This window comes from Balaenoptera borealis, assembly GCF_965194805.1.
Source record: "Balaenoptera borealis genome assembly, chromosome: 16".
Taxonomy (NCBI): domain Eukaryota; kingdom Metazoa; phylum Chordata; class Mammalia; order Artiodactyla; family Balaenopteridae; genus Balaenoptera; species Balaenoptera borealis.
In genome coordinates this window covers 82,559,218-82,580,307 of record NC_138872.1, presented here as the reverse complement: position 1 = coordinate 82,580,307, position 21,090 = coordinate 82,559,218, and the positions used below count along the sequence as shown (strand labels likewise).

The 21,090-nt window shown below is 46.4% G+C and overlaps 1 protein-coding gene and 1 long non-coding RNA gene across 4 annotated transcripts; one reads left to right on the top strand and one right to left on the bottom strand.

The window, feature by feature from the left end:
• The first annotated feature begins 2,247 nt into the window (after positions 1 to 2,247).
• LOC309613032 lies at positions 2,248 to 12,900 on the top strand. The gene is made up of 5 exons (XR_014235469.1): positions 2,248 to 2,278; positions 2,968 to 3,017; positions 3,259 to 3,423; positions 5,592 to 6,676; positions 12,200 to 12,900. It is a non-coding gene; the product is annotated as an uncharacterized lncRNA (long non-coding RNA).
• On the bottom strand, positions 8,095 to 19,440 carry LOC309613030 (uncharacterized protein). Of its 3 annotated transcripts, none has more exons than XM_082359427.1 (5): positions 19,197 to 19,440; positions 16,842 to 16,919; positions 12,908 to 13,034; positions 10,317 to 10,430; positions 8,095 to 9,213 (listed from the first exon to the last, which is right to left on the bottom strand). In XM_082359427.1, exons 2-5 carry the CDS (start codon positions 16,908 to 16,910, stop codon positions 8,201 to 8,203), a joined length of 1,323 nt encoding a protein of 440 aa, XP_082215553.1. In that variant the 5' UTR covers positions 16,911 to 16,919; positions 19,197 to 19,440; the 3' UTR covers positions 8,095 to 8,200. The 3 variants fall into 3 exon arrangements, with proteins under 3 accessions (XP_082215553.1, XP_082215554.1, XP_082215555.1); XM_082359428.1 differs by having other exon boundaries at positions 19,339 to 19,440; XM_082359429.1 differs by lacking the exon at positions 10,317 to 10,430 and having other exon boundaries at positions 19,197 to 19,439.
• Between the last annotated feature and the right edge of the window lie 1,650 nt (positions 19,441 to 21,090).

Genomic DNA, 21,090 nt, shown 5'->3' with positions numbered 1-21,090 from the left:
CACTGGTACCTGGTCCAGATCCCCTTTACCAGGCTGCCATATCCATCCCCCAACTGCTCTGAGTTTTGTCTGCCAAGTGCTCACAGCTCACCCTGTTCTCCAGAGACTCTGAGGGAATTGCCCTCAGGTGGTCAGAGCTGCCCCATCCAGGAGCTGTCCTCCCCACCCCCCAGCCAATGACGGATTGATATGGGGGTACAAAGGGCTGATTCACATGCCTCAAGGTGGGAAACTGGTGCAGTTTATGCTTCAGACCCACCCACTGTGGATCAGGCTGAGGCTAGACTTTATTAGACTACATCCATGCTCATGTACCGTCCCTTCATCCCCTCCATGCCCTGAACAAATCACATGACTCTGAATCCTTGTCTCAGGCTCTGCTTTAGGGAACCTGATCTGATGTGTGGCACCATGAGTGGTCCTGTAAGAATGGACTGTGGAGCTGGCCACTCACCATGAGGCAACGAGGACCACATCACTGATGGTGGGCAGGGCACTGGTAGTTTCTGGCATGTGGCAGCCATTCAATTGGGAGACATTCACTTTGGTGAACTGGGATGGAATTCAGGTAGAAGTGGATGCACTGACTTGGGTAAGGTTTGGGGAACAAAATGAAAATAATGTAAGGATTATGGAATAGAGTGGCTCTTGCTGAAAGCCACTGATTGCTTGAAGAGAGAAAATGACACAGCACAAATACCCACCAACTTAATGCAACCTGTGAGTGTCAGAGGGCCTCGTTGGTAGCATTTAAGGAGACTCTTGTTGCCTGCAAACAATTACAGAGTTAAAGGTGATTAAGACTTAAAGGTGTTATAGGACTTGAATGAGAATGACAACTTCAGTAAAGCCTGGTGTTAGTGTCTGTTGAGCATTTACTGTGTTCTAAACATCATGCTTAGTGCTTTATGTGGATCACCTCACTTAATCCTCACATTATGAGGTGGTTTCACTTTTTAGCGCCCTCATTTTACAGTTGGGAAAAACTTGAGGTTCAGAATAGTTAATTCACTTGCCCAAGGTCACACAGCCAATAAGTGGCAGAACGAGCATTTGAACCAAGATCACTTTGTCTCCAAAAGCTAAGCTCTTAAGCACCAAACTCTACTATGTCTTAGATGATTAAACATCAAACATTACTAAGTGATGAAACGCTGTTCTTGTCAGTTTGTGTGAAAGACAGTTTTGATCCAAGATATGATAAAATCATACAGTAATAGAATCTTAGAATTGTAAAGGGTTCGATCATTCCTCCCACCCAATGGAGGAATCGCCATTCAATTGTAGGTATGTGCAGGCACCAAGTGCATAATTACTTTGTTGAGCTGGAGAAAACATTTCCTGGCATCTGATTATCCAGTTTCTGCATGAAATCCTTCCACTGATGGGGAGCTCGTTGCTTCCCAGAGCAGCCTCTTCCATTTAAAAACAGCTCTGATTGCCAGAAACTTCTTAGTGAGCTGAAAACTATGGTGATCTGGGGTCTTACATCTCCTGGTTGCAGAAAAAAGTTAGAAGAGTTTTATGATTTGAACATTCGACTGTCAGGTTCTTTTCTGCCTTTCACTCATCACATCCATCATCACCTTACCTTCTAAACCTCTGAAAGAAAAGGGAAACAAAACGTTAGGGTCATGTATTTTGTTTCCTCAATTTTGCAGCAAGTTAGAGCAAAATCTGTTTGCTCAAGACGCTGTTTTGTTATCGTTTTTTAACATTAAAATGTTGTAAAGGACTAAAGGCAGAAAAGGAACAGGACAGTAGAATCTGCATTCCAATCACATCAGTAAATGCGTGCCCGGAGCACGTTGGTTGAATTCTACAGAAATTTTTGCTACGGTATTGGGGCTGGGAGGAAGCCTGTGACTGATTCTATGAATTTTTTGTTGTTGTTTTCACAAAAGTATCAGAGCCATCTGAGTGCAACCAGGTCAATGTCATCAGCTTGGAGTCCTTTCCCTGCAGAAGGAACAACTAGAAAGAGACACCCATGTGCTAGTTCTCAAAACTTGTGACCTGCACCTTCCACCCAGGAGGCTAGATTCCCCATCAATTCCTTACTTCTTTCCCATTAGTGAGGACGTGCCGCTAAATCTCGGTCTTTTTCCTCAACTGAGGAGGGGGTTAAATTCCCTAGATTTATAGAGGAACCACCGAGACAGCGAGACCTCCTAGATTCCTAGAGAACACCAATAGGGGTGGAGTTCCGGGGGGGCGGAAGCGTGACGGGCTTCCGGTAAGCTTTCCGGAACGCGTTCTATTTGTTCTACAGGTTGTTGTATCGTCTGCAGGTTCTTGGTTCCCGCACCGTCCCCGGGACTCGGAGTTGCCGGCCGCGGGTAGCGTAGGGGACAAGAGATGCGTAGTTACTACCCCCGGCAGGATGTGGGGAGATGCCTCTCTCCCACGTTTCCCTCACCCACTCCCAGCCCAGCTTTGTGCTTTGACTTAACCTAAATGATGAGATCGATTAGGAAAGGAATTGGAGACAAAACAAGACACTAGCGTTTTCTAAGGTGTCCACAGGGTCGGTTTCTCTGAGCCCTCTCCTGGGCTTGCCTACGGCTGACTTCTCACTGTGGCCTGTGCACTCCTGGTGTCTCTTTCCTCTTCTTATAAGGACACCAGTCCTATCCTTGAGGACCCCACCCTTATGACCTTATTTAACCTTAGTCACCTCCTTAAGTGCTCTGTCTCCAAATACAGTCACACTGGGGGTTAGGGCTTCCAGTGCATGGATTTTGCGAGGGGCACACAATTCAGTCCAGAACAGTTGGGAACTATCTTGTCACTCTCTGTATTTTCCCATAGCACCTAGCATAGCGCCTTGCAAAATGGTAAATCTAGATTTTTGTTAACAAAGTGATAGAAGACCTGATGGGAACTGGGAGAGGAGTTATGACGTCATTTAAATCTATTGTCTTAGCTCATCTTTGTTTATAAAATTTCTGAGCTCTATTCTGGAAGGTCCTAGTTCCTGCTTGGAACTTCAAAGTCTCCAGGACAATGGCACAGAGGTAAAAGGGAAGCTCCTGGGGCCTCTGGGGTGGGAGCTGCAGGGGCAGGGTCTGTGTCCTCGCAGTAACCCCAGCAGTGTAACAAGCATCTGTGGTTCCTAGCGAGGGTTCGGGGTGGGGCTGTCTACCAGGCAGGTGCGGTGGAGTCAGCCGAGGTGGAGCGGGTGAGCCCTTGCTTCTCACAAGCTTACCTTCTGGCGGGATTCTGAACAGCCTGCGGTAACCGGTATTGCCCCAGCAGGTGTCACAGTGGATGTGGGATCATTGGATGATCACAGCATGGCTTGGGGGCCTCCGTGGCCATTCATCTTGGTGAGCAGAGGTTGCGTTGCCACTTTGAACGATTGGACTAGAACATCTGTCTTGGCATCCTGTCCCCTTCAGAACCCACGCTGGATTCTTTTTGGTGAGCAAAGGGCTTATCATAATTGGGCCCCCCATTTTAATGATGTTTAATTGTACGAGCCCCACTTGCCAGACTATATCGCTTAGCTTTTGGTTACAGCCCAATAATCCATCCAGTTCTTTGTTGAAATTCTTCAGTTCTTTTGAAAAAGAAAATGCAGGAGGTATTGTTCTAATCTCAGATTTAATGAAGAATATCTTAAACATGTATTAAGTCAGTTTAACGATAACAGCTCTAACAAGTAGACCTACAGAGGTCTAGCTGCTCAAACACAATAGCAGTTTTTCTTTTTTTAATGAATTTTTAAAATATTTATTTATTTTATTTGTCTATTTTATTTTGGGGGCTGCATCGGGTCTTAGTTGTGGCATGTGGGGGTCTTTGTTGAGGCGTGTGGGATCTTTCGTTGTAATGCGGGCTTCTCTCTAGCTGTGGCGCAAGGTCTCCAGGGCTCATGGGCTCTGTAGTTTGCGGCAATCAGGCTCTTTTGCTGTGGCATGGGCTTAGTTGCCCCGTGGCATGTGGGATCTTAGTTCCCCAACCAGGGATCGAACCTGTGCCCCCTGCATTGGAAGCGTGGAGTCTTAACCACTGGAACGCCAGGGAAGTCCCTGGCCATACTTCTTAAAGTTGAACATGTATATATCTTATTTCTAGGTCTTTTCACAGGGAACCAAGAGGCATGTTGACATGCTGTTTTATAAAAGCCCCAAACTGGAAACATCCTGAAAACCCATCAACAAAAGAATAGATTCATAAATTGTGCTGTATTCCTGCAGTGGGATACTTATTGTCAGTGAATGTGGTTGAACCACAGCTACACAGAAAGATGCATGATTCTTGAAACACATGTGCAGTGAAAGAATAAGAGTATGACTCCATGTATGTAAAGTTCTGAAAAAGCAGAACTAAGTAATACATCATCCAGACATAAATAGATAGGTGGTACGTCTACATAATACAAGGGAATGATTAACATAAACTCAGAGTATTTGTTAACCTTTGGTGAAGAGGGAGGGAGAGAAGATTGGACAGAATATAAGAGGCTTTTGTGATTCTGAAAAGGATCTATTTCTTACCTAGTATGAGGATGCATGGGTGTTCTTTTTATTATCATTTACTGTCATATATCCTCAGATACTTTTGAATTATGGTATTATTTCACAATAAACATGAACAAGTTTACTGTAAAATATTGCTAACATACAGACAAGTATAGACAATAGAGATTGATTTTAAAGAACATTCACATATGCACCAGATTAATCAATTCTTAACATAATTGCTTCATATCTTTTTAAAAAATATATTTATTTATTTATTTGGTTGCACCGGGTCTTAGTTGTGGCAGGTGGGCTCCTTAGTTGTGGCTCACGGGCTTCTTAGTTGCGGCTTGCCAGCTCCTTAGTTGCAGCACACGGGGTCCTTAGTTGTGGCATGTGAACTCTTAGTTGCGGCATGCATGTGGGATCTAGTTCCCTGACCAGGTATCGAACCCGTACCCCCTGCATTGGGAGTACGGAGTCTTATCCACTGCACCACCAGGGAAATCCCTCATATCATTTTAAGAAATAAAATAATATGTACTGTAAAGACTCCCATTCCTTTCCCTCATCAGAAGGAATAACTATACTGAAATTGTGTCCTTCTTTTCCCCATTTTATACCACAAGATCTTGTATCCATAAACAATATATGTAGTGTTGCAGGATTTAAAATTTTATGCAGACATATTGTATTCTGTCATGTTGGAACTTGATTTGCCATTTTAAGATTGATTTATGTTTCTGTATATAAATAGATCCAGTTTATTCAAACTGCTGTAAATTAGTTCCATAGAGAGACTTGGAAAAATGTTAAATTTGGTAAATCTGGGTAGATGGTGTAAAGGATTCTCTGTATTATTTTTGCAATTTGGAAATTATTTCAGAATAACAGTATCACTACTGAGTCATTTATATTGGCAGTATGCACTTGGAAATGGAAGTGGGGGAAATATCCATTTATGATAATGACAGAAATAACTAACCATAAATTTACTTGGAAAAAATCTAAGAACTTACCTGAAAATGTATATTTTGACAGGAAGTCATCTATTACTGTTTTATTCTAAAATGTAGAATTTCATGTAGTATTTTCCTTTATGCTTCCCCTCCTCATTTCTACCAGCTAAGAAATGTTGGCAGAAAGAGAAGCCACCTTGATAAAAGCTACAGTTGAGTGTGAACTTGCACAAGATCTGGACCCACACAGGTGTTGTCAAAGGTGTGAGCTGCATACTAGTCATCTGACCATGTTACGTGACATTTTAATGAACTGTAATCCAAATGTGTAAAAAGAGGAGAAAATGAAAGAACTGAACAATTTTTACATCTTATTTTTAGTCATTTGAGTTTTAACAGTCTGTTTTTTATAGTTTAGCATTATTAGCTAAAGAAGGAAATAACATTTGTATTATTTATTTTTCATCTTGATTTAAATAAGGTGTAAAAAGCTTCACTGGTCTTGTCAAAAAAAGGTGCACCTTTTCTAGTCCAGTGGAGTATTCTAGACTCTTCTGCCCTTTGCAGTATGAGCTAATGGTTGCCCTGTGTGGCCAGGCATGGACAGTGGGTCCAGCCCATTAGCTAAATAGAAAAGCCAAAACTTGAGCGTTTCTTCTCCATTACCTTCCCTGGAGGGCTAGTTCGGAGCTCCTGCCCTACTGCTAAATATTGACAGACATGACCATACACTGACGATGACATCGCTGATCTGTGCTCCCGGCCTGGTGACCGTCCAGCCTCTGCGGAAGGCAGGAAGCCTGCCCTGCACGCCGGCACTCTTGAGCTGGGGACCCCTTTCTCCCACGGCAAGTTAGTTCAGCAAGGCTTCCAGACCAGCCCCACCCGTCCCCTCCTTTGTGTCCCAGGAATTCTACTGAAAAAAATATTTTCAGCAAATAAAACATTTTATAGGGGCCATTTATAAAGGGAAAGGAAGGCCATTTAATTTAGTTGTAGAGAAGGAAGTGGCACCAAATACAAGCTCCCTTGTGCCTCCATAAGAAGTCCTTAGGGTGTCTCCAGCAGGGCTGTCCAATAAGCCTGGGATGACGGGAATGTTGTCATTGTGCTGATCTTGAAATGTGGCTTTTGATTTGAGGACGGTTTTTAACTTTTTAAAATTTTAATTTAAATAGGCTCATATGGCTAGTGGCCGCCATATTGAAGAGTGCAGCTCTTTTCTCCTCCTTGGGACAGATGTGGCTGAAGGTAGGCATTTCCATGTTACCCCTGGATCCTTAGCTGTACCCTCTCTCTTTCTGAAAAGCTGGAAGCATGTACATCATCTACACAAAATAGATTCAGTAGCCTGAGCCAGACTGTGTACTCAAGCCTGGATCTGCTTTCACAGGTCCCCAACTCCAAAGGTGGTTGTGAGCAAGAATTCTCTCTCATTGGCTTACTTCCTCTTGTCAGGCCTTGACTTCTTAATTTTGTTCGGGGAAATACAGTTTGGCAGCCTTTCCTTCCAGCCAATTCCTGCCGCTTGGTACAAAAGTACTGATACTGAACCCAGTATATAATCTAACACTTATTATTTTCCTCCTGCAAAGTTGAAGGTTCCTTCATTTTATGGGGTGCCACTTGCTTTCTTCTCATTCCCAATAGAACTTTGTTTTTATGTGCTGGGTAAGAAATCATGGAACTTGGTAAGGACCAGAAAATAATAAAATCAAGGGATTTGATTAACATGAGAGGGTCTAACAGCAGCAATTTACTCGTGGGGAGAAGAGGTGTTGAAATACCGGTAGGGGAGTTAGAAGGGACACAGAGAAGGGCAGACAGCTAATAAAGCAGCTACCACGGAGAGGGAATGTGCGTCATCCCATGGAAAGACTCTGAAAACAGTGTGAAACACATGCTTCACAGATGTTCCACCCTAGGGGAGAGGGAGATCTGGTATTCGTCAGAATCCCATCAAGCGTGGTTGAGGGCTGCCCCCAGAGCAGTGGTCTTTCGTGGTTTTCGAAAAAGCCCGCAGCCCAAGAGACACAGATAGTGCAAGTGGGATGAGCACACGGCAGGGGCAAGGCCGGTGCCGTGGGGGGGGTGGGGGGGGGCGGGGCACTAACAAGCATCTGCTCTGAACACTAACTTCGAACTCTCAGTAGAACCCAGTAGCACACTAATTTTAGTTTCTGGGTAAATTTCAGTAATTCTCAGTAGTACTAGTGGGTAGCCCTTACTTTATTTTTAAAACGTCTATACAATCTCAGGTGATTTTTCAGTATGAAACCAAGAAAGGCATTCTTAGATCGTTCACGATCCAGAAAATGGTCTCCAGCCTGGGGGACCACAGAGTAAAACTTCTAAGCCTTCCATCTGCCTTGACTTAACTCAGGGAAATGAAGGTAAAGGGGACCCAGGGAGACTGGACACGGCAGCCTATGACATTTCTATTAAGTAATTCTTTTTTTTTTTTTTGATTTAAATCCAGTTTTATTGTTTTGTTTTTTGGCTGTGCTGCACGGCATGTGGGATCTTAGTTCCCTGACCAGGGACCGAACCCATGCCCCCTGTGTTGGAAGTGCAGAGTCCTAACCACTGGACAGCCAGGGAAGTCCTCTATTAAGTAATTCTTGACTGTAGCAAGAAAGTTAGCTACGAAGAGAGGGTCCCCACAGAAAAACCATTTCAGTTCCTGTTTATTAATTTTCATAAAACAATTGAGTTACACATACTTGCAAGAGTGGTTAAGTTCTGGTCTTTAAATGGTAGCTTTTCTGGTTACTGTCACATAGGTATCTGCTCTCTGTGAGTACCCTGATGCTTAATAAAGCTTGTGCGCCAACTGAAAGATTTTCCACATTTGTCACATCTGTAGGGTCTCTCTCCAGTATGAATGACCTCATGTCGATGAAGATTTGCCTTAAAACTAAAAGTTTTCCCACATTCTCTACATTCAAAGAATTCCTCCTTGGTATGGATTCTTTGATGCTGAATGAGATCTACATTCCGACCAAAGGATTCACCACATTCACTGCATTTATGAGTGTTCTGTTTATTGTGAATTTGTCGATGGCTCATAAGGGTTGAATGCCGGCCAAAGGCTTTTCCACATTCAATACATTTATGGGGTTTCTCTCCACTGTGGATTAACTGATGTCGAATAAGGGTTGAATTCTGACTAAATGTTCTTTCACATTCGCTACATTTATAGGGTTTTTCTTTGGTATGGATCCTCCTATGTTCAACAAGATACGCCATCTGACGGAAACACTTGCCACAGTCATGACATTTATATGGCTTTTTTTGTGAGTGACACTGTTTGTGGACAATCAGAGCAGACTTCTGTTTGAAGGCCTGCCCACATATGTCGCACTCAAAGGGATCCTCTGAACTGTGAATTCTTTGATGTCGAACAAAATTTGCCTGACGCTGGAAGGCTCTTCCACATTCGCTGCATTCATAAGATTTTGCATTTGTAAGAATTCGCTTATGCCTCAAAAGCAGTGATCTCTGATGGAAGGGTTTTCCATACTCATCATATTTGCCCTGCTTCGTCCTTGCCTGAGCTTTCCGATCTTGAATAAGGTTAAGGTTTTGAAGGAAGTCCTTACAGCATTCATCACCAATAGTAGGGAGTGAAAGTCGGTAAATGTCCACAAATTCGTTACATTCAAGTAACTTTTCTAAGGGTTTCCTGGCCATTTTCTGTTTTACCAGTGACATCTTACATGACTCTAAATCTTCAGAAATGTTCTGCTTTGGAGTTAGCTCTTTCATCTTGAATCTGGCTTCAGGACCTAGCCAAAAAAAAAAAGAAAGTATATAAATGACCTGACCACCATAGAAGGAAAAAAAAAGGAAAGAAGCCAGGAAGTCTGTGATACGAGAGGCTCAAACGAGGCTAAGAAGTGCCCACCTAGTTACATCATCATACTACAGAGGCCAGTATTCTGATTTCCTTCCATAGGACCCACAGCTTTCATATCAGAAAGAGCTCTTGACATCAGCTAACCAGCTAAAATGTGCACAAGAGTGTATGTCAGAGAATGTGAGAATTGAATAAATCCATCATCATTAGTGGGATAACAACTTACTCTCAGTACCCAGCAATGTCACATAACTAGGAGAGAGGTAGCATCTTGTACTTTCTAGATAAGCATGTTTTTAATAATTCTGGGAGAAACAACTTCTTAAAAATGGAGAAAGTGTGTAAGATAGAATAGAAAAGGAACCAGAGAGAAATAAGTACAAAACCAATGGACTAGAGCAGTGGTTTTTCAACCAGGGATGGTGTTGCTGGAACCTAGTGGGCGGAGGCCAAGGATGCTGCCAAACATCCCACGGGGCCCAGGACGGCCCTCACCGCAAAGAGTTAAACAGCCTAAAACGTCAGCGGTGCTGAGGCTGTGAAACCATGGAGGGAGGGATGTGAAAACAGGTAGAAGCAGCAATCAGTATGTAGGAAAAAGGAACATCAGTAAACACCGAGAGAATTTGGAAAACAAAATGAGAGCAAGGGAACAAGAGCAAGTATAGAGGAAGGGTAAGTGATGAGGGTAGAAAAAAGGAGTATCTAGGATGGCACAAGAGCTGTCAGAAAACACCAGGCCGGCTGCCTCAGAGAAGCACTTTAACTGCAGTAGAAAGAGGGTGAGCTTTGCAGACTTGATGTCAAATCCCAACTCTCAACCTACTAGCCGTGTGACAGACACCGCAGTCCCTTAGTTTCTTCACCTGGGAATGGGGCTGACGATCATACCCACACCTGCAGGCGGCAGAAGGGATAATGAGCAGGAGAGACGCCAGACACCCGGCTCGGTATTGGCGCAGGAGGGGCCTGGTGAATGGGGGTCCCTCCCTCTGCGAGACCCCCACAGGGCCGGGTCTTCTCCTCACCCACCTGGGCAAGCACTACCGGAAGCCTTCCTAGTCCCAGCTCGCGGTAGATCCAGGATCCACGGCTCTTCCCACTGCTCCAGCTGACAGATCACCTCAGGTTTGGGAAACTGAAATCCTACTCGTGGGGAAGTAAATGGGATGTGCTGGTTAGTGAGCAGCAGGAGGTGCCTCAGAGCTCATTTTACCCCGTGGGGTCTGCGTGGTGGGGGGACGGTGACAGGCAGAGATCAGGACAGTAATGGAGAGGGCTGGTGCGGAGGAGACCTGGCACAATCTTTACTGAAAGCCTGATCAATATTCACACTCTGGGACGTGGTAATTTCACTCTCAGAAATATAGCCTAAGGAAAATTAGGACAAAGGTTAATGTACCAGCGATGTTCAGCAGAGTTCTAACAAACAGTGCAAACTGGAAATAAACTAAATGTCAGTAGGTGAATGGTTAAAGTGTAGCACATGAATACGAGGAAGGCAGAAGTATTAGGCAGATACTGAAAATCCTTGTGTTCAAAGAATATTTCTTTTGGGCTTCCCTGGTGGCGCAGTGGTTGAGAATCCGCCTGCCAATGCAGGGGACACAGGTTCGAGCCCTGGTCCAGGAAGGTCCCACATGCCGCGGAGCAACTAAGCCCGTGCGCCACAACTACTGAGCCTGTGCTCTAGAGCCCGCGAGCCACAACTAAAGAAAGCCCGCGTGCAGCAACGAAGACCCAATACAGCCAAAATAAAGAAAGAAAGAAAATACATTAAAAAAAAACCCTGAAGTTTCATATTAAAAAAAAAAAAGAATATTTCTTTTCCCCCCCAGTGCATCTGATACATTTTTCAAAGAATGTTTCTTAAAATAGGAAAATGCTCCCTAGATATTTTAAAGCAGAATACAAAACTCATGTAAATTATGATCCAAATTTTGTTTTTAAAAACTACGTGTGTGTCTGTGCGTGCGTGTGTGTGTGTGTACAGATCTTCCTCTACTTACAAAAGGGTAACTTCCTGATAAACCCAATCTAAACTGAAAATATCCTAAGTCAGAAATGCATTTATTACACCTAACCTCCCGAACATCATAGCTTAGCCTCACCGACCTTAAACACGCAAAGAACACTTACATTACGCCACAGTTGGGCAAGATCATCTAACACAAAACCTACTTTATAATAAAGTGGTGAAAATCTGTTGTAACTTGATGAATACTGTACTGAAAGTGAGAAACAATGGTTTTAAGTGTACTGGTTGGCTGCCCTCGTGATGACATGATCACATAGCTGTCTGGGAGCTGCGGCTCTGAGCCCAGCATCACCAGAGAGAACGGTCCTGCATATCGCTACCTGAGGAAAAGATAAAAATTCAAAGTGCACTTGCCACTGAATGCGTATTGCTTTCACACCATTGTAAAGTTGAAAAAATCTTAAGCTGAACCGTCATAAATAGGACTGTGTGTATACATCCATAAAAGTAACCAAAATGTTAATAGGGTTAATGCTGGGCAGTGGGCATGCAGATGATTTTAATTTTCTGCTTTATGAGGGTTTTTAATAACAGGGAAAATGCTGATACTATAATGTTAAGTTTCAAAGGGATTACAGAATTATACATAGACTATGCTCAGCTAGCTTTTTCACAGGAAAAAAAAAACAGGAAGGAAATATTCCAAAATATTAACAGTGTTAGCCCTGAATGTTTTCCCCTTCCCTTTATGCTTTCCTCTATCTTCCATATATTCAAGTATGCTCTTGTAATGCTTTTAAAACAAAAATAAACAGTAAAACATCCAGTGGTGGGTGGACAGTCTCACAAGAGTGGTCAAGACCCTGTGCCACGAGTGTCAGCATGGGAGCCAACACTCCCCAGAAGGAAAAATTCACCCAGGAACCTCCCACCCTAGGGAGACTCTGCATCGGAGTAAGACAAAGGCAGGCTCCTGGGAAGATGGAAGCTGTGAAGGTTCAGAAGTGAAGTCAGTGAAGAATCATTTCCTGGGCACCCAGTGATGTTGTAAACAAGGAGGGAAACCATTTTCAGACAGAAGGAAGAAAAAGACTCTTCAAGGGAGCAAGATGCTAGACTTGGAATCTGCAGCGGCCACAGTCTTTTCAGCTCCTAGGGGTCTTAACAGGTGTGGAGGATTCGGGTCGGGGCGGGGAATGGGCTAATCGTCTCTGAACTCTAAAACAAAAGGAAACTATTCATTGTCCACAATCCCTCATTTGAAAACTTTGAGGCCAGATGTGTTTCATGACTCAGAATTTTTCCAGATTTCAGGAAGGTGCCTTGGTGGGTATATTTTCTCTTATGCACCACCCCCAACAGGGGTTGGAGCTGAAACCTTAATCAACACACTGATATTTCTGATGCCATATATATATATATAAAGACCAAATGAGAAAAAGGATGACAAATAGCAGATGATAAATAGCTTCCTGTACGATAAAAATCAGATTGAACCACCTGATGACTTCAGGTTGGGTCTTACAGCCAAATGAGTTATGAAAAAACGACTGGTTTTCAGAGCTTTTTCTGCTTCTGGAATTGCAGAAAAGAGACTGAGGAGATGTGCAGACACTCAAAGTGAAATGTTAAGCTGACTCGTTACCCAAGGAGAGCACGTTTCTGTAGTTGTCCAGCATCACGTCTCTGTAGAGGGCCTTCTGAGCCCAGTGCAGTGCGTCCCACTCTTCCCTGGTGAAGTACACAGCCACGTCCTCAAAGGCCAGCAACCCCTGGAAACACAGCGACTAACTGCAGCTGCGATTCTTACAATAACTTCGTGAGCTACAGTATTACTATTACAGATGGTCAACACTGGAGGCTTCTCTGGCCGTTGGGTCTCTGCCGCAGTCACTCAGCTCTGCTCTGGTAGCACAGACGCAGCACAGACAACAGGAGAGCAAACGGGTGTGGCTGTGACCCAATAAAACTACTCCCAGCTCCAGGTGAGTTGGCCGACCCTGCTCTGCACAACCCTACCTTCCACATCCTGTATTTCTTCTGCCCGGATCTCTCAGGAAAGAGATGGCTCACTCCCATGAGGTCACTGAGGACGGGGCAGCGTGCGGGCCATTCGCACAGGGATGGACAGGCTAACGGGACACAGGGATGGACAGGCTAACGGGAACCAACCAGGCGGGCTGCAGCTCGCGGGCTGGCTGTCGTGGGCACCGCTACCCACTAGGTGTGAAGGGGGAGGACGGGAGGGGACACTGGGATCCAGAAAGTTGCTGGAGAAGCGAGACCTGAGGGGGGGGCGGCCCAGCGGGGAGGGACTGAGGGATAAACCCCCAGCAGCGATCCCCTCCAGGCCTCCGGGCCCCACCCCATCCCCCTGCCAGAAGCCAACCCGAAGAAAGAGCAAGGGAGCCCGTGGATGGAGAAGATAAAGGCCAGCCTCCCAGGGCGCAGACACAGTGGGGAACGGTGGAGAGCGTCTCCACGGGGCCAAACGCAGACCGCTGAGCACCGTGCCCACGGCAGAAGTTTCCATCTGCAACTGTGTATCCAGCTCCCGGGGGCCGAGAGGCCTGGCGTCTGCCCCCCACACTCGCTGTGGTTCAGGGTGTTCGTGCGGAAGGGCTTCAGCAATAGGAATACCAGCCCCACCCGAGATGCTTCACATCACTCCCCTCTGTAGACAGACCCTGAGTCTCCCAAATGACAGGCCTTTCTTCCCTCCTGCCCACACCTGGCTCCAGGGTTAGGGTCTCACGCCCCCTCCCCCGATCCCCAACATCCTCCATCCCCAGAGCTGCCTGCAGACGCCCTCACCTGCCCCACCCGCCCGCTGCCTTCTCTGCACCTGCGTGGAGGCTCCCAGGTGCTGGGATACAACGGTTCAAACCCGCAGAGTTCTCTCTGCGCGTGGGGCTTTCTAGCTGGGCCCTTTGTGTGGCCCCACAGTTCTCGCCCTCATGGTCCTCACCAGTGGTCTTCTCCCCCTTTATCACCCCCGTTCCTTCAGGAAACATTTACTGAGCACCAAGAAGTCGCCGGCCTCCGGGCCACACGCCAGTGACAGTGAACGCACAGAGGTGACAGCTCCTGCTGGGCCCACAGGACCAGCTCCTCGGGCTGCGCACTGCTCGACTCTAGGGGACACTTCACATGGCAGCTGTGACAACGGGGCCCCCAGAGCTGCTAAGGGCACAGCCTGTGCGACCCACGGAGCCCCAGCCCCGCTTCAGGGAGTGAAGGGTCCAGTGGGGAAGCGGGAGAAGTCAACACGGTGACGATCTGGGGGTCCACGGGGGGCGACGGGGGCTGTGAGGACAGGGGCTCACCCCACCCCCTCCTCTCAGGAGGCACTGCCAGTCACATCCCAGAAAACAGCCCCCGGGGCACATGGCCCTCACCTCCTCCCGCCTCCCCACCGGCTCCCAGACACTCCCTGCATCGGGCCTCACCCCTCCTCTCCTCTCCCTCCTGGTGACCCCTCCTCCTCGGGCCGATTCCATTCTCTCCTGTCTCCTCCAGGGTCTTAATCCAATGACCACGACTCTTCTGTCTTTGCCCTTTTCCCCCTTGTGATACTGTGATTTAAATAAGAAATATATATTTGGTCTTCCTCCCTACTTCTGGCACAGAGTTCCTAAAAACCCTTGGATTTTCCTAAGGGATAGGAACAGAGGAGCATCTTTTAATATTTGGGCTTTTGTCCTCAGTTTCTGAAATAGCTCCAGGGCCATACAGGTGAGAGGAACGTCTTGTTACTCGTAACAAATCCCTCAACCACACCTGAGTTCATGTTAATGCGGAAAACTCCTAAGGATGGGGCTGGATGTCAGGGGAACAAGCATGTGACGAGAGGGTGAGAACCTTCACCCCCAGCACCTGAGGGGCGGGGGGAGGCTGGGGTTCAGCCAGTCACCCAAGGTCAGTGACTCGACCCAGCACGCCTACGTAATGAACCCCCATAAAAACGCAGAAACGGAGGTGCTGGGGGGTGTCTGCCTGGAGAGGAAAGCCCTGCACCCCTCCCCCACTCCCCCTGCCCTGTGCCTCTCTTCCGTCGGGCTGATCCTGAGTTGTCGCCTTTTACATGAACCAGGGATCTGCTAAGTAAACCGTTTTCAGAGTTCCGGGAGCCACTCTACCAGATCAATGGCACCCGCGGAGTGGGTTGTGGGAACCCCAATTTAGAGCCGGTGGGTCAGAAGCACAGGTGACAGCCCGCACTTGTGATTGGCGTCTGAGGTCGGGGCGGGGGCGGTCCTGCGGGGACTGAGCCCTTACCCTGTGGGTCCGATGCTAACCCCAGGGGGACAGTGTCAGAATGAGTTAAATTGCGGGCACCCAGCTGGCGTCAGAACGGTCAGAAGTGAGGCGTCATGAAGCAGAGCAACACAGCCGCGTTCCTTCCCAGACTATCCCTCCTGCCCGTAGCCCGCAAGGATGTTGCCGCCTCTCCTGCCTTCACAAAGATGCTCCGGGTGCTTTGCTCCCTCTCGCTTCCGCCCTCTCCTTCCCTTACTGGGCCTTTTCTGTAAAGAAAACCCTACACAGTCACCTCCAGTCACCCCACACCCACCCTCTCTGGCTCTTCTGCAGCTTGTCCTCCTGAGCCCAGCCCAGCCCTCCGCCCACGTGGGGACACAAGGGAGAGTAATGGGGTTAATGCGGGACCTCAGATTTCACAGAGGGGATTTTTGAGCTGAGTCTCAGCAGATGCAGAGGTGGGTCTGCCTGTGGACAGGGAGACCAGGACGTACACAGGCTGGGGACAGAAGGGAGTCCACACCCCTGCGGGCAGGTCCTCTGGCCGTCAGGGAAGGCGGGAGATGCCACCAGAAAGGCAGACAGAGCTCTGCGACCCCTCAGCAAACGCGGACACACTGGGCCAACGGGTCAAACCACTGCCCCTCGAACTCCCTCTCGCCGCCCTCCCGTCCAAGACTGTTCTTTCCAAATGGTCGCGATGGTTCCTCACGTGTCTCCTCACTTTTCCACTCAGCTTCTCACAATCACCCTCCATCATGTTATGAGTTCAGTAACTAAGCTTCCAGTGTACCCTTTGATGCCAACAGATCAGAATTTATCCTATGTTGCAGGAGTTTGTTTCCATAGCTCCCTCTCCAAATGGCCTGTAAGTGCCTTAGGTGAGAGCTTCTCTCCCAGCACAAAGGCAGTACTATCTGGTATACAGTAGGTACACAATAATGCTCACTGACAGAAACAAGGAGCAACTGTGGTGACAACAGCTAAAACTTACAGAGCGCTCCACATGTCACTAGATACCCTGCCGATACTCCACATGCCCCGTTTCACAGAATCCTCACAACTCTGCGACAGCTACTATCATTAGCCCATTTTCCAGAAAAGGAAACCGTGAGAGATCAGGTAACACATCTAAAACAGAGTCTGGATTTGAACCCGTCTGGCCCCAAAGTTTAAGCTCTTCACATCCTACCTTCCAAGAAGGAAAAACCCCCAGCTGATAAAGATGCCTCGACCTGAACAGAGGAGTTAAAACCATGTGAAAGCCATCGCCTGGCGCTGAGACTACACCAAGGAAGGGGAGGAGGAGACCTGCTCACCTTCCACAGGACTGGCAGGAACACGGCTTCCATGGCCTGGTCTCTGAGGTGGTGCAGGATCCCGGCCATCAGGCTAAGCTGAAGGAGAGGACAAGAGAACACGTAAGGCCAGCCCCGATTTGAAGCTCTCTCACCAGGCAGCCCTGGGACAGGGAATTCCAATGGGGCCAACAAACCTCAGTTAGCACAAAGTCACTGTGTTTGGTGTTGGAATATGTGATAAAATGAAAGCAACTGCTAGAATACTCTTGTTAGGAATTTCTGAACCTAAATCAATTTCCAATCTTTATCCAAGGAAACCTGTGGCTCTGCCCTCACCTCCTCCCTAGAGTATATTCTGCAGCACCTCGTTGAGAGACTCAATACACCAAGGGACCAGACTATAGGAAAAAACAGAACTCTGACCTGCAACCTGCAGCAACCCGCCTGGAACCCAAACCACAAGCAATGCAGCAATAGGCCCTACATCAGGACTTGGTCTACAAGTGCCAGCTTTTCTCTAACATGTATCCCCATCCTCCATCTAGGGCCGACAGGAAAAGCCAAATATGCTCCCGCACCCAATCACATAGGATGTTCCGCTTCTTTTATTTAACCTGCCTCCAGCTTTTCCAAGCCAATCACCTCCAAACTCAGCATATTTGAGTCTTCCCTCTTCTCCACTATAAAACTTCCCCTGCTTGCCTTTGAGTCTCTGCCAGACACACGTGATGGTGGCCAATTCCCTTGGCCATGAAGGGAATGAAGAGCCTTTGCTTGTTCTCTTTTGGGTGGTCTTCATGTATTTCTACATCACACAGAATCAGCTCAGATAGTGTAAAAATGATTTTAGGGCAGTTAGAGATTTTAGGCTACATATGATATACAAAGAGCTAATTGTGGTCAAAAGAAAATTCAGAAGACTTTACTTGATACGAACATTTTATGGAGCAAAACCCAAACTGTGAACAAGGAGACTTCAAAATTGAAAGTCTTGGGCTCTCAGCAGTTACCGCTCAGTTTATAAAGCCTGTGAAGGGGTGGCAGAATAAGCCACCCCAAAATATACCACTTTAGAATACTGAGCTGTGGGACTTAAAAAACGGCTGTTTAAAAAAGAAGCAACAGGGGAACTTCCTGGCAGTCCAGTGGTTAGGACTCGGGGCTTTCACTGCCGGGGCCCGGGTTCCGTCCCTGGTCGGGGAACTAAGATCCTGAAAGCTATGTGGATTCACTCATGGTAAGCCCCATGTCAGCAAACCAACACTTAATACTTAACCTAACTGCCGTTTCAGCCTCTTCCAGGTATGGAACCTCCCTCCGCTTTCCCTATGAAGATAGTATTTAGGCCTGAATTCTAAGCCATCTCAGGGGTTAGTCATTTTTCCTTGGGTATCTCCCATGTTTACATGAGGTATACATGTTAAGAAACTTGTTTGTTTTCATCTTTTATTGCGGGGATCTCAACTAAGTACTCAGAAGGGTAGAGAGAAAATTATTTTCCTCCCATGCACATGAATGAGGAAGTACATTGTTTTCTATTGGGACTGGTTACTAGAAACTGACATCCCTTTTAGAAGAGTAGCACCGGACAAGTTTACTTGTTTGTAGCTGATTGGCTAGGAAGCTGCAAGGTCACCCTGACATGAAGAAAGCTTGTTTCCTTTAAGGACAGAGCCAGCATTTTGGGGAAACTAGGACAGTTTTTAAGTTTTGGTTCCGCAGCTATGGGTGGTTGGCCAGGGGACATACCCAAACTGTGGCCTCCACTTTGCTTCTTTTTTAATACAGTAAATTCGGTGTTGTTTCTCTCAGGGAGTACACAAATGATGGGATACGGAGGATCTTCATTTTTTAATGGTGCTTCTCTGGCTACCGGCGAACCTTGCTTTATGTAAGTACATCTTTAAGAAAGTCCCTCACACACCGTTCACGTTCCCTAAAAACACTGTTCCTAAGCGCTCCTGCCTCTTGAGCAAGGAGGCGCTCCCCAGACGGTCCTGATCAGGGGAAGGGACCTCGACCCTTTAATTATCTAAACTATATTATCTTCTGTGAGCATTGTGCATTTGGAAGTCAGAACCCATAATCCAATTTGTTAATCTATAACAATACCAAAGCAAACAACAGTATTAACCAGCCATTCATTCGTCGGACTCTCTCTTCCCTAATGAAGACCTAACATACTCAATACTCAGAGATTGGCGTCTTCAGGAAGACGCTCAGTAAGTGCCCTGAAGATCGGGGTGGGAATCGGGGGGAGGGCACGGGGGGAGGGGGGTGTCTCTCCAGCCCTCACATCTTCTATGGCGGGGCCACCGAGGCTCCCCCGCGGCACCCAATCCTCCCATCACACTAGCTCCTTTCTCCCCAAACCTCGCTGCCTCCGACTCCAGCCGCGTCGCCTCCTCCAGGAAGTCCTCAGGATACACCTGCGGCTGCCATGGGGGCTGGGCTCCCCTCTCGAGGTGCTGGGCCGGACCCGGAATCAGGTCCGAGCCTCTCAGCTAACCCGCACCTGAAGGCGCGACGCAGAAGGTCCCTGTGCCCGTCGGCCGTATCACTGGCGCACACCGAGCAGAGCGTCCCCACCCGAGTACCTTCTAGGAACGGCGGAGGCTTCGCAACTCTCTGATAGGGGGTAAGGGGTGGGGCGGGGGTGGGGGGGAGTGTGCGAGTAAGGGGGCGGGGCGCTCATGTCTCTCGTAATCCCCGCTCCTGGCCGGAGCCAATCAACTGCCGCAGAGGGCGTTGACTAGGCCACGTGACTTCCAGGCCCCGCCCCGACCCGTTCCAGCCTACCCTGGAGGTCTGGAATCTCTCGTAAGAAGAGGGTAGGGGCTTTAAAAAGGCTAATACCAAGTCCTTCCCCTTCGCACCGATTGTAGCAAAATCTCTAGGAGTGAGCCCTCGTGCAGTTGGGTATTTTTAAAAGCTCCTCCTGGTAGTCTAATGTAGAGTGACCAACTTTTTAGAGAGCCGACCCTGGACACAGCCCTACCAGGCAAAAAAAATATGTTAATATAATGAATTATAATACACATATATGTTATTAAGATAAAAACATTAAAATAGATACTTATCTGAAACTATGTTATTCAGAATTGTTTACTTTTCTGTGACGTGAATGCTGTTATTTAAAGCAACAGAGGACTTAGTGGCAATTAATTGTAATTGATAGTAGGACTAATTAATCTTTTATATGATTCCATATGTTTAGTAAAGAAGTAAGAGAGACTACAGATTAAAAAAAAAAAGCCTTTTGAGGTATTGTGTGAAATCTCCGTTTAAGTCCTGATTTCCACAGGATATACATATATATATCCCCGGTATCATACTAGTTGTTTGACCTAGGACAAATTACTTAGCTCCTCTGTACCTTATTTTCCAGAGATGTAAAATGAGGATACCAGTATTATGAATTTCATAGAGTTATGAGTATTAAATGAGTTAATATGTGTGAAGTGCTTAAAACAATGCCTGGCACATAGTAAATGTTCCTCAAGTATTAGAGTGAAAACCTTCAGTTTTCCAAACATCTTTAGATGAATACAGACATTCATTGACTCAGTGTTGTAGCAGTTTGAACTTCCATAGGAGAATTTAAAAAATCAGGAAATACAATGAAATTCATTAATTTGATTAATGTTTATTGAGTGCCTAGAATGTGCCAGGCACTGTTAGATTTTAAATAGTACACATTTAAATGTTACTCAAAGCACTTAGGGCTTGGTCCAGGCAAAAAGCTGTTGAACTCAGACAGAAAAATGCTCACACAGTTGAGCTTTTGACAATCATGCTGTGCTAAAGTGACGACATTGGAGACCTGGGGGCCTCAAACTCAGGGATAGTTTCCCTATCAAAATATTTACTGATATCTGAAGCTACATGGAACAGAAGGCTAAAGAGCTATACTAGAACATTGGACAAGGAAGAGAGGAATTTTCCAGTCTCCCAGTGTTTATGAGATAAAGACCACTATGGAGAGGAGATCAATAATTGTAAGTCTTATAAGCAATAGTTCCTATTGCTACTCTTTAAGCTTGCTGATCCTTTCAGATATTGGTGCTTTTTAAAATCTCTACAAGTTCCATTTGTTTCTTTTTATTATGTTGTATTTTTCTGTTCATTATGTTTATGCTTTCTTTTAAATCCTTGAGCAGCATATCCATAATAATAATAATAATTATTATTATTATTATTTTTTACAAATGTTGATTTAGGGAGAGGAGTTAGTTAGGAAACTATTGATGTAACCTGAGGGGATAGT

What these genes read in the sequence shown, in the direction of transcription:
- LOC309613030 (XM_082359427.1), bottom strand. Translation starts at nt 16,910, where the DNA reads ATGGCCGGGATCCTGCACCACCTCAGAGACCAGGCCATGGAAGCCGTG. An exon ending in CAGAAACGTGCTCTCCTTGG is followed by an intron (nt 10,431 to 12,907) that starts GTAACGAGTCAG and finishes CCCCACGAGTAG; the next exon opens with GATTTCAGTTTCCCAAACCT. An exon ending in TTCCGGTAGTGCTTGCCCAG is followed by an intron (nt 9,214 to 10,316) that starts GTGGGTGAGGAG and finishes TTTTTTGGCTAG; the next exon opens with GTCCTGAAGCCAGATTCAAG.